The sequence below is a fragment of the Lepisma saccharinum genome, chromosome 24 (genome assembly GCF_977018435.1).
Source record: "Lepisma saccharinum chromosome 24, izLepSacc3.1, whole genome shotgun sequence".
Lineage (NCBI taxonomy): Eukaryota > Metazoa > Arthropoda > Insecta > Zygentoma > Lepismatidae > Lepisma > Lepisma saccharinum.
In genome coordinates, this window is record NC_139252.1 from 35,003,644 (window position 1) to 35,016,885 (window position 13,242).

A 13,242-nucleotide genomic window follows, 5' to 3' on the forward strand; every position below is an offset into this window, starting at 1 on the left:
CACTGTCACACTAGTGACACACACTTCCAGACTGTAAAATAGCATTCATTGCACATGAGGGTCCAAACAGCAAACAACATGTTCATATGGCGTATTCGCATGCTACTTGTTACTTCAGTCGGAAAGCTCCTTAAAGGAAGGGTGCTGAGACCGAAGCGACGTGCTACAGGGGGAGTTCCCAACTAAGTGACAAGCGACATGGTGCCTTCAGTCTATTAGCAAGCGTTGCTTGCGAACAACAGATAGGTGACACAATAAACCGCACATTACAACAACAGATCTAGGTGACACGATAAGCCACACGTGTCGCTTTGTCGCTTGTGCGTCGCTCAAACTGAGCCATTTCCTCAATAGCTTGCAACATGTTACCGTGGTTTGTTGTTCGCTCATACGAGATGCAATGAGTGTCTTGCTTTAGTAAGATTGCGCAGCAAAGTGACAAGCGGCACGCGACACTTATCGCTTGAGGATTTCACCAACCGAATGCTGGCCTGTGCTTCCCATCATGCCGCTACGATGTGAAATGTTGCTCTTGATTGGCTCCTTTCCAAGCAACGTGTGTTGCTTCGGTATGAAAGTTGCCTTGAACTGAAGGACTCGTGTCGCTTTGGTGTGAAATCCTTGTATCGTTTGTCATATGTCGCTTTGGTCTAAAATCTCCTTGAGGAAACAGTGCAGTCAGAGCTTGTGTCCCTACAGTTCGAAAGGCTGCATTCATTACCGACTGCTCGCTTTCAAGCGACACTTGTGGTTTGTCACCTCGGTATGAAATATCTCTCAGGATACTATATATATTCTAATAACATAGAAAAATAAACTCTAATACACAGTCCAAGACCTGACGTCCGGAATCACATTGCGATGTTTCTTCTTGTGTTACGCACGCATGCTATTTATTTATTAATTTTATTTTACTTTTCTTTCCAAATTAATGCCATTTCGTGACTACAAATCACTCCACAAATATAACTGTTTCCATCAATTCATGTACCGCCTTTCAAGACAAACAAATCTACATAATATATTCCAAATAATAACAAAGCCACATTACTTTCATAAGAAAATTAGCACCGATTCTGATCGCACTGCCATCTATGTTCTCATCAGTCGCGGAAACCAGTTTCTTGGTTCGTTTTCCACACTACGTTATTCAAGGCGCTGTACCAGAAGTGTCCGTGACTGTACCAGTTAATCAATAAATTCTTCAAGGAGCAATTGCAATTTTATGTTGAATCGGTTATTTGAAAAGTTTATGTTTGTACCTTAATTGGCATTTGGAAGAACTTCATATTGGTCTGTCCTTAGTATAAACTAAATTAATGTAAGTTCAAACTTTACAGAATGATCTGGAGATTACAGTACATGGATAACACAAAAGTCAAGGAATTTTATTCATTGTTTAATATTATGAGCAGCACATTCTTTTGTACTACATGTGGTGTTTTGCAAGCATTCTGGTTTATATCATCATACACGGTAGAGTTGGAAAAATAAAACTATGTATTCACTTCTTACACAAATATATAATAAATCTGTTCGTCTTTTGCGAGAAATTACATTAATTGCCTATTGTTCACAACAGCCAAGTGCTAAATACCGATCACGGACAGTCTCACCAAGCATGCTAACCAATTTCAAGGTAAATTACAAACCAATAATGAAATAATATCAACAAATAACTAGTTTATTTTCCCCTAAATTTCGATGTTATTTTTTACTGCAATTCGGTATTATTTTTTGCTGTTTAGGTCAAAATTCGTTGTTATTAAATTAAAATCTGTGTTATTTTTACATGCATTTTTACTGTTCCCTCTATGCTTAATATTTTCATATCGTTTTAGCTCTGGAAAATTGAGACAAATTTTACTTTTAATGACAAAGAGAATAAATTTATGACTTACTTTTGTGGGAAATGGCCAAATTTCTTCCATTTGGAAAACTATTTCAACTCATCAGCCACAAAATATGAAATGTTTATTGAATGATATTGCCGAAATCTTTGAACCCAGTCATACACATCACATTTCCCTAACAATGCTAAAAAATCCCACTGTGACCTCAAAATATCGTTTTGTGTACACACAAATACACGCCCCCTAACCCTCTCCCCTGCAACACAACAGATGCTTCTCCCTGAAAATGTTCCTGTTCCTACGAAACTTCCCTTCTATCCCCCAGCGAATTCCTTTGGATTCGAACTTTCATCAGCTACACCAGAAATGACAGTTCTATTAGTGCTTTAGGAAGTTCTTTTACAACAGAAGAAATGTTATTCCCAGTTTATATTGCATATTTCACTGCATTTTTTGGGTTAAAGCGGAAAATTCGGTATTATTCTGAATAATTGCCAAATTCGCATTTCCGAAACACCAAAAACCTGCCTCCTTAACCTACCCAAATACATTTTAAACACTTTATTCTGCTTTCCTCAATTTTTCGGTGTTATTGTTAAAACGAAAACTTCCCGTTCCTACGTATAACACAGGTGGCATCTAACAAACCATTTGAAATCAAATCACAGCATGGGAAAATTTGGTCATCTACTTCATTAAATGTGGATTGTTATACAATTTATTCAATGTCAATCCACAGTGGTGACAGTAAGTCACTGAAAACAATTGTCGAAGTTTTTGCAAAAGAAATTAATTCAACCATGCTCATGACATAAATTTATACCTACCTTTTCACGTTGTTTTTTTTTAATGTCTCCTGCTATATTGGAGGAATTATAAATATCTTATAACACCATTAAGCCTTGTTTCCATGATTATGAAAAAATATAAATATGCTGACCAAGGCAGTAATTTATTTTATTAAAAACATAAACTAAAAATAAAGTTGAAGAAGAAAGGAGAGGGACTAGGATGGAAAGAAGAAAGGGGAGAAGAGGAAGAAGAAGAGGATACCAGAAGAAGAGTTGTGGTAATAGGGAACGTAGACCTATCAAAAGAAGAGGAAGCTTTTTTAAAACTAGGTAGAGGTTTCAAAGTTAAAGAAAGAAATGTAGATTATGAGGAAGTTATATATGACATTGAAGAAGCAGTACTCCACATAAAAGAAGAACCAGCTAGAGACAGGATTAGAAGAAGAACAGCCGCCATACTGAAGAAAGAAATGGGAAAACAAAGAAAAGTAGATAATTTAAGTCAGAAAGAAAGGGAAGGGATGAAGAAAATCAAGAAAAGAAATGATGTGGTGATAGAGCAGGCAGATAAAGGAGGAGCAATTGTGGTGATGGAAAGAGAATGGTACGAGAGGAAGTTTGAAGACCTAAAAGAAAACGGATATGAGGATATTTGTGGAACAGAAGAAGAACAAACAATAAAAGAAAGGGTCATACAAGACTGTAGGAGGAGTGGATTCAAGAAATGCATAAAGGAGACAGAAAGACTACCAAGTTTGAAAGGCTTTCCAAAGATACACAAAGAGGAGATAAAGTTAAGAACACAAAGAGGAGATAAAGTTAAGACCAGTAATGAATTGCAGAAACAATATTTTGGAATCCTTGGAAAAGAAATTAAAGAAAGTTATTGAAGTGTTAGTAACACAGCAAGAAAGCAGAGCAGTTAAGAACAGTGAGCAAGTAGTAGACCTCATAAAAGGACTTAAATTAAATGAGATGAAGATGACAATGTTTAGCTTAGATGTAAAAAGTATGTTCCCAAGCATCAAGAGGGGACACGTTTTGGACATTATTAAAAAGAGAATGGGAAAGGAAATTATAGGAGAATGCGATAGTGAAAGGGTAGTGAAGGCGCTGGAAACCATTTGGAATAATGGTTACAGTATAATGGGAGATAAAATAATGTTAATGAGTGAAGGACTGAATATAGGTTCTAGCCTAAGCCCAGCATTGGCTGAATTGGTTATGAATGAATGGGAAAAGAAAGTGATAGAAAAAGGAGGTGACAAAATAATTCTGTTTTGCAGATATGTGGACGATTGTTTTGGCATATGGAAGGGAACAAAGAGGCAGCTTGACATTTTTGCAAAAGAAATACAAGATGCAGAAAGAGGGATTTTATTGGAACTTGAAATAGAAGAAGAAGGCAAGTTAAGCTACCTTGATATATTGATGAAAAGGAAGAGAGGAGAAGAAATTGAAACCGCTTGGCATCAGAAGAAGTGTGCAGCAGGGGTTTTCTGCCACAAAAGAAGTGATGTAAGTGTGGTGACAAAAATAAATTTCATAAAGAATATGGAGGACAGAATAACGAAAATATGCACGAAGGAATGTGAAAAAGAAAGGCAAAATAAATAGCCTATGGAAACAGCTGGAAAAGAATGGCTATGAGAAGCAGGATAGACTAGACATAAACAGAAGAAGGAAGAAAAGAGGAAGGGAAGAATTGGAAGGGAAAGAAAAAGAGAGAAGGTTTGGAATAAGGAGTATGGGGAAGACCATGGAAAGGATATGCAAAGTGCTTAGGAAAGCGGGCATTAAAACTTACAGGAAGGGAGGAAGAAGCATCTTAGGAATAGCGAAGAATGCAAACAAGAAAAAGGAAAACAGAGAAGAGGAAGAGGAAGGGATTATCTACGAAGTAAAATGTAAAGAATGTCAGAGTGTGTACATAGGAGAAACAAAAAAGAGACTAAAAGATAGGTTGAAACAACATAGGGATGATGTACGACTTAAGAGAGAGAGAAATGCGATATTTAAACACACAAGAGAAACAGGACATGACATAGAGTGGGATGAGGCTAAGCAGATAGGAAGGGAGAAGAGAATGCTAGTGAGAAAATGGAAGGAAGCCAAGGAAATAGAGAAGAAAGGTGAAGAAGACACAATGAACTGGATTGGGGGACTGAAGTTAAACAAAGAATGGAAGAAAGAGTGGAAAGGACAAGAGAGAAAGAGGAGAGGAGAAGGGAGAAAAATGAAGGAAAAAGAGCATGAGATATTCTATATGAATATCTCTTCACATTCTATATGAAAGTAATTATGTTTAGCCTTTTAGGTGAAAGTACAGTTTGAAAGTGAAAGCCACCTGCTAGAAAGTTCCTTACAACTTTCTAATAGTCTGGAGGGAGTAAAGTTTGTGTATATATAATGCCCTTTTTGTGTATCTTGTTACTTTTGTACTTGATACAGAGTCTGATGAAGACCTTGCTAGAAGGTTGAAACGTTACGTTTAGTTTATGTTTTTAATAAAATAAATTACTGCCTTGGTCAGCGTATTTATATTTTTTCATAAATATCTTATGTGTATTGAATCAGAACCAGAATAGATGTTGGCATATTAAACTTTACTCAGGGTGTCTACTATAGTGCTGAAACGAGGCCTTTTTGCTCAATTGTCTAGTAGTTCACACGGTTGACGCTGGATGGCTTACAAATTGACCGTTTCTTTGCTCGAACAGGCAAACGATCGGTACATGCTCATTCCCGTATAACCATAACTTGTCTATAGTAGTAGTATATGTAGATAATGAAGTGAAAGATGCAGGGAAATTGAGACCAAAGTGAACATACTCATCATCTCCATGTTAAAATGCAATTAAGTCTATCTTAACAATACATAGCAATATATGAAAATGAATACGTGATTATGGGCTGAAACTACCAGGACGAATTTTTACACATATATTTGTACGATTATAGTCACATTGAATTGATATTTGATATATTCAAGCGTTGGAGATTCTAGCAAGTATTTTCGAGCGAAAGTGGTCCAATGCAGTACTCGAGTGTCTACCTATCTGGAAAACTCGGAAGTCCTGGAAAAGTCAGGGAATTTTCTTTTCCTGAAGAAGTCGTGAAAATATCAGGGAAATTTACTGTTTTTCTAGATAAATCAATATTTTTGTGGAGGTACCCTAGAAATATGTTCTTGAAAAAAGTAGAAAAGGATAAGCAAGAAATTTTGAATTTGTTCTGAACAAACTTTACTACAATTTGGTATACTGAGTTACAGTAGAAATTGTACATTAAATACTCTAGGGCATGTTTTGAACTATTTTCAACTAGAAATCTACTACAGTAAGTGCTTATTGGCATTTCCCACTTTTTTGTTGCAATTTTTGGGATTAATACATATATTAGTAAATTTTACTATAATTTTCCTATGATTGTGATTTTTTTTATAAATGTAGAATTCTTTGTTTATCCTTACTCAATATGTTAAGTATTATGTAAAAGCTCACCGCTGATGTCCCTATTCAACAGTCAATTTCTGTGCCGTTTTCCTTCTCATTATTTTAACTTTGTTTAGTGATCTCTAAGTGTGCTGTTTAGAAAAATGTAGTGTTCTTCTTATACATATGTGTAAATACATGAATTGCCATAAAGACTTGGTCTCGAAAACTTGGAAAAGTCAGGGAATTTTGTTTTTATGAAATTGTATACACCTTCTTTTCTGTTTGATACAAGACAAATAAATAATCAGCCATCTTGGATCTGTTTCAACACAATATGTAATTCACCTCTACTCTACTGAGCCTGATGATGTGAACAAGAAATTGGTGAAATGATGCCACATAAATAAAACTATGATGAATCTTTGTCACAACTGCTTAGTGTATGTTTACATATGAGGGCAATGAAAATTATGTATATGCCACAGGAAATAAGCAAACCTAAAACTTCCCCATCTCGTGTCTTGCAACTGTTCAAATTCTTGTAGATACATAAGAAATTGTCAAGAAATAACCATCCATAACCAAATAATGCAATTATAGCTTTGTAGATTGTTCATATATCCACAGACATTGTAGGACGGTAGAAATAATAAATCATAGGATTGATTGAAATTTTGTTATGAATTTAGAAGAAATAAATGGGTAGGTCATTCCATGTCAATTCACCAAGGTCATAGAAATAATAAATCATAGGATTGATTGAAATTTTGTTTTGAATTTAGAAGAAATAAATGTTAGGTCATTCCATGTCAATTCACCAAGGTCATATAAATAATAAATTATAGGATTGATTGAAATTTTGTTATGAATTTAGAAGAAATAAATGTTAGGTCATTCCATGTTAATTCACCAAGGTCATAGAAATAATAAATCAGGATTGATTGAAATTTTGTTATGAATTTAGAAGAAATAAATGTTAGGTCATTCCATGTTAATTCACCCAGGTCATGTCACCCACCGACATGGATTTCAACGAAATTTTGTATACTTGTAGCTTTGACCTAGGTAAGAAACCATATTGTACATAAGCAAAACCTGAAAACTTTGACCACCTGTAACTGTAAAAGTATAAGGTCAGAGAACAAACATATACAATTTGCTATTTAATGACACTTGACATATTTAGTGCATAGACTAGTTGTACTTTCACAATAGGCTTTTTCTAAAAATAAGGTCTAAACTAAATGTTTGTACAACTTTTAAAAAAATAACCTTTCATGAAATATTATGTGATATTTTAAAATCTTTTGTTCTTACAAGGAGAGGGTATTTTGAGTATGTGCTTTCTGTGATGTTAATTTTTATGATTTTGCAAATAGGCTCGCCCACTGCAGAGAAGGAACGTTCCTTGCCAGGAGAGTGTGCCTAAGAAGAAAGGCGTAGTTGCACCAATGCCTCGGCGACCACCCACAGGCCACCTGTGCAGTGTAGGACATGGGCATCCACCACCTTTGAAGCCATATGCACAACCAAAGACAGCTTCCCATGGATCTCCTCAACACCATGGATCTCCTCAGCATCATGGTTCTCCTCAACAACATGGTTCACCTCAACATCATGGTTCACCTCATGGGTCTCCACAGCGTGGTGTAGCCAGAGGACAGAGGTAAAGTTCAACTATTCATGATGGATGCAGTAAACGCGGTTTAAAATTACTTAACGTGAAATTTAGAAATTTCGCACTTCCGCATTGCACAATTTAATGGTTAAATCCTATTAATTGTGCAATGCAGAAGTGCGAAATTTCTAAATTTCACTTAATTAAAGTTCCACTAGTTCTATTTTTGCCCAGAATAATATATTTTGTTCACATAATCTAACTGACTGGACCTAAATGTTTTATTTAGATTGAGTGAATCTTGGTAATTTGGATTCCAATTAGGACTAACAGTACAATTGCTTTAAACTGGTCTGTTTTAGGGATGGGCTGATATGAAATTTTTGGCCAATACCGATAAAGTACCAATATATAATTTACCGATATCAATAACCAATATTCTACTGATCCGATATAAAATTCCAAATGGTCCTTTAAGAATCTGAATAAGTCATTGACCTCCATAATAAGTGTTTGTTTCCAGGCAACTGCAGTACAAAAGAAGTTGCATATTTAGGCATTTACTTTTTTAAAACGCAGGGCATAAAGATTATCCATAAAAATTACAACAAAATGGCAGAATTTTGCATAAATTATAAGATATTTATAGATATATTGGATCGGTAAAATAATCTGTAATTTACCGATAACATGATACATTGATATGCCGATACCAATAGAGGACCGATTAATCTGTCCCATCCCTAATTCATATACATAAACAAGTTACTAACTTTTTTCATGAGTCTTAATTTTTAAAGGATCTATTAATTTCGGTGGTCCGTGCCACCATCCACTTGTGAACTGTTTACCTTTACCAAGGATAATCTATCTATCTATCCATCCTGTTAAAAGTGAGTCTCGTAAAATAAGTTAGTAACTTGTTTACGTATATTTATTATGCAACTGGGTATTCTATTCTCCAATCATGGTCTATTCAGATTTGCAATGTAGAATAAGTTCTAATGAATAATTAATTAATCTTAAATTATGTATTATCATAGTTTTTCTTGTATGTATGCATTGCTTGCATTATAGAATTATTTTCCTGTAGTTTACGGTTATTACAAGCATAACAAAACAGTTTTTCTTTGTGACGTTTCAGGAGAACACACGCTCCTTTCATCAGACATGATGACATGAAATGAAAATAAATGTCTGATGAAAGGAGCATGTGTTCTCCTGAAACGTCACAACGAAAAACTGTTTTCTTATGCTTGTAATAACCGTAAACTACAGGAAAATAGATATATGTATTATCAGTAGTAGAATTTTGTTTTACATAACATGGAGGGATCATATATAGCTGTACAGGGTGTTCTGTTCAAACCTCCCATATTTCAATTCATCATTGCTAAAAGGTTGTGGAATGCAAGTGGTACTAGACGAAAGAGCAACTCAAGGAATTTTATTGCATAAAGCACTAAACACTAATACACCTCTACACTGAACTCGAATACACCTCTATGTGTGCTCCGTTTGTAGCATGAATAATATCCATTCTGAGAACCTTCGGATTGTTTGTTAACACTTCCAGTCGCCAAAAACTTTGCACACCATGTCTTAATGGATTTCCCATCCGGTGCTTCACCTCCATATTCTCTCCGGTAATTTCTTTGCACTGTAATGATTGATTTGGTCTGCATACCAGAATGCAGATTGTGCACGCTGCTGCGGAGTTGCCATTGTGCTTTATGCGATTGTGGCGCTGCATAGTGAGAGAACTGTGAACTTCGAGGTCATGCAATAAAATTCTTTGAGTTTCTCTTTCGTCTAGTACCACTCGCATTCCATTATGTTTCATAACCTTTTAGCAATGAAGAATTGAAATGTGTGAGGTTTGAACGGAACATGCTGTATTAACTATTAAATAAATGGAAATTTCAAGTTTACAACAATGTGAACAATGAAAAGTAATTTTTGGACTCATTTAAAATTATCGTCTATGCCAACATTGTCACCTGACAAAATTTTGGAGGAACTCATCGAGGCACTCCCTCACAGACACACCATGAATTTTCAGAATGACGCCATGACATCTAAGATTTTTACAATTTACTCTCGATTTGGAAATAATATCCTGTTAGAAAGTTAGGGACTCAGTGGAACCATTTGTGTTCAAAATACTTTCAGTCGACACACTTGATGAACATTGTGTAGTGATAGTTTTTTGTGCAATTGAAACTACATGATGGTCCATAAGCCACTTAACTGTTTAAAAATTTTATTAACTTTGTACTTTTCAAATGAAACTTATTCATATTTTATACAACTGGAAAACATTTTTTGGAATAATTGGATTATTTAGGTATGTTATCATAAAAAATAATGACAAATGGTTTATGCACATACAAAGATAATGGTGAACATGCCGGCAGTGATATTTATTATGTATTCAACTATGCACCGATGAGTGATCGAAATACGTTTGTATTTTTCGATGTTTACAAACATTATTAGTATCTAAATATATCTGTTTGGCAGTTATGCCGAAAGAGGTAATTCACTCCAATAAGTTCACCTTTCACGTATTAGTGGGAAAGAGGTGTACATTTGTTAAAATCATGTTGTAACGAGCGTTTCTGCAAGTTACATAATGGGGCGTTGTCTCTGCCAAGAGTAGGAAAGCAAAACCAGGAAATAGGACTTGCGTCACTATCACTTGTCTCGTCCTCAACACGTGTGATACAGACCAGGCCCTTCCTTCCCCCCAAAAACTATCAAGGGCAAGGTTCCTGACAAGGCTACCTACAGGAAGTTTGGTGGTTTAGCTCAACAAGGCCAGAGCCTTGACCGTGAATATTCTGGGGGCATCCCGGACGATAAGCTCGAGGTCTACGGACCACAAGCCTTCGTCATGGTCAGCAAGGCCATACCTTCCCCCCCAGAAAGGACTGTCAGCTAAAATAACCACAAGGTTGCGGTATACTAAGTTGGGTTGGGGAATTGAGACAAGGACGCCCATGTTAATAAATACTAGGAGAATCATAGAAAAGGGGCTGAGTCCAGATATTCCGGGAGACGACAAGAGGCCGCGCCATAGCTCGCTGCTCCTATCTTAGAGGGTAAGCCTCAACTTAACCAAGTGGTGACACTTGGGACTTATTACTTATAGGAATAGCTCAAGTCACTAAATGGCCATAGAGATAGGGAGTTAGTCTATAATCAATACTGTTAACCATTAGAATAATAAATAACAGATATATATATTAAACGGATTGTGTGTTAATGTCTACCATCTGAGAAAATAGTCCCCCTCGTAACGCCAGACACCCCGCAAGCGTTACAATGTCTAAATAAAAAGAGAATGGACTGCATGAGGTATATGTCAGAGAAATTCTGCAAGACAAGTTTTATCCTGAAAATTTAGTATTAAAAGCATTTTATAGGTTTGTCGCGTGTTACTCACAAATCCAGAATATAGAAAAGGAAAGTTAAAAATTGTACTTACGTATGTGAGTATAGTGCTCTTATTGTAGAACGACGTTTCAGAGATTGACTATCTCTTTCCTCAGGTTCGTATAAAAACTAAGTACTTGGCATAGTACTGCGTCAAAAATGTAATATGAGGGTTGTGGTTAAGGGTTGGTTAGGGTACATTTAAAATATTAAGTTTTTGCTATTAGAAGTACGTAAAAACCAAGCCGTTCCCTAATAAAACTTGTACAGTAGACCTATTCACAGGTAAAAAAGTTAAAAAAGTTAAAATTCTAAAAAACCTGCATAAATCACAATGCAACCTGCAGGTTTGGCATTTCCTACCCAACTGTGCTTATCTATCCACATTAAGGTCAATTCTCAACGAATATTTCCCCTCCCCTTAATTTTCTCGTTTCCCCTTATTACGTCACAAATCCAACGTGAATTCACGTTCCTCTCTTGCAGCTTGCATAACTTCCGGAGTGACGTGGAAACCGATATTGGGTTCAATCTTCCAGGCATTATCCCATTTTTTGAGGAAATTGATCCACCCTTCTTCCAAATTTCCTTCGTCCCTATTAAGATTACTCTTCCCCCCCCTACAAATACTCGCTGTTTCATACACGTTTCTTCCTAATTTCCTCCCCTCTTTTCTGATTACCTCTTTTTTTACGATTCTATGCCCACTTTCCAAAATATGTTCTGAGAGACCCGTTTTGGGAACTTTTTCCCTTATGTCCTTTTCATGCTCGCTCCATCTTTTACCCATATTTCGGCCCGTCTGTCCTATGTACTCCTTCCCGCATTGGCATTCTATTCGATAAACCCCCTTCTGTTTTTCCGGTATTTCCCTAGTTGTCTTTCCTTTCTTATAATCGGTGAAGTATTTTTCTACATTCTTTGGTGCTTTCATCCCGCAAACGATTCCAAAATCTCTCGTTATTTTTCCGATACGGATTGATGGTAAGGGATGCCAACGTACTTTACCCTCCTATTTTCGATTTTTTCCCCTTCTTTTTGATCCCCTTCTTTCCTAATAATTTTCCGTGCTCTCTCCGCTATCTTATCCATTTCTCTATTTGTGTATCCATTTTTTAATCCTGTTTTTCTTATCCACCGAATTTCGTTGTCTTTTTCTTTTTCATTATTGCATAGTCTACCGGCCCTAATAAAAAAGTTAAGGAATACGTTTTTCTTTGTTATTTCGGGGTGCGCCGATTCCTTGTTAATATATAAGTTCCCCGATAGGGGTTTATGATGTACTCCTGTTCTAATCCTATTCCCTTCTTTCAAGATACTAAGATCCAGGAAATTGATTTTTCCATCGCTTAAGTTTTCCCTAGTGAAGTTTATTCTTTCGTCTTGTTTTTCTAATTCTTCAAAAACCTTGTTCAGTGCTACCCCCTTTCCTATAATCAAGATATCATCAACGTATCTCCCATAATATTTAATACCCATTCCTGTTTTTTCCAAAGCTGCCTTCTCAATGAAGTGCATAAAAATGCTCGCTACTATACCCGAAATGGGGTTTCCCATCGCCAAGCCTTCTTTTTGTCTATAAATACTGTCACTGACATAGAAAAAGTTATTTTCCGTTACAAGGTTATACCATCGTACATATTCCCAAGCAGTTAGGATGTCTATTCCTTTTTCTAACAGCCACCTTAGTAAACAATCTCCCGCCCGCCCCCTCGGTACACTTGGGTATAAGTTAACAACATCAAAACTACTTATTGTATCCTCGTCATCAATTTCCAGATTTTCTATACATTCTTTAACTTCTACGGCATTCCTAACGCTATATTGGGTGTTCTCATTTACCTTCCTTATTCTTTTTACCAGTAATTTTGCTAGCCCATATCCAGGATGTTCGTATGTTGGTATAATAGGTCTAAGTGGTATGCCTTGTTTGTGTGTCTTAGGTATTCCAAAAGCAATTGGTATGTTGCCAACTTTAATTTCCTTAATAAGGATTTTCTTTTCGCTTGTGCCCAATGTAATGCTTGTCTCTACCCCTTTTTTGATCTCTCTTCTAATCTTATTAATATATCTATTATATTAACATACGAACATCCTGGATATGG

At 36.0% G+C, this 13,242-nt stretch overlaps 1 protein-coding gene across 3 annotated transcripts in view; it reads left to right on the top strand.

Annotated features, from left to right (window-relative positions):
- The window catches only part of LOC145978334 (uncharacterized), a 278,099-nt gene that overhangs the window by 244,267 nt on the left and 20,590 nt on the right, over positions 1–13,242 (top strand). For all 3 annotated transcript variants that reach the window (XM_083110912.1, XM_083110911.1, XM_083110913.1), the window contains one exon: positions 7,461–7,747. In XM_083110912.1, coding sequence (XP_082967038.1) covers positions 7,461–7,747 — 287 coding nt within the window. The remainder of the gene's footprint in view (positions 1–7,460; positions 7,748–13,242) is intronic.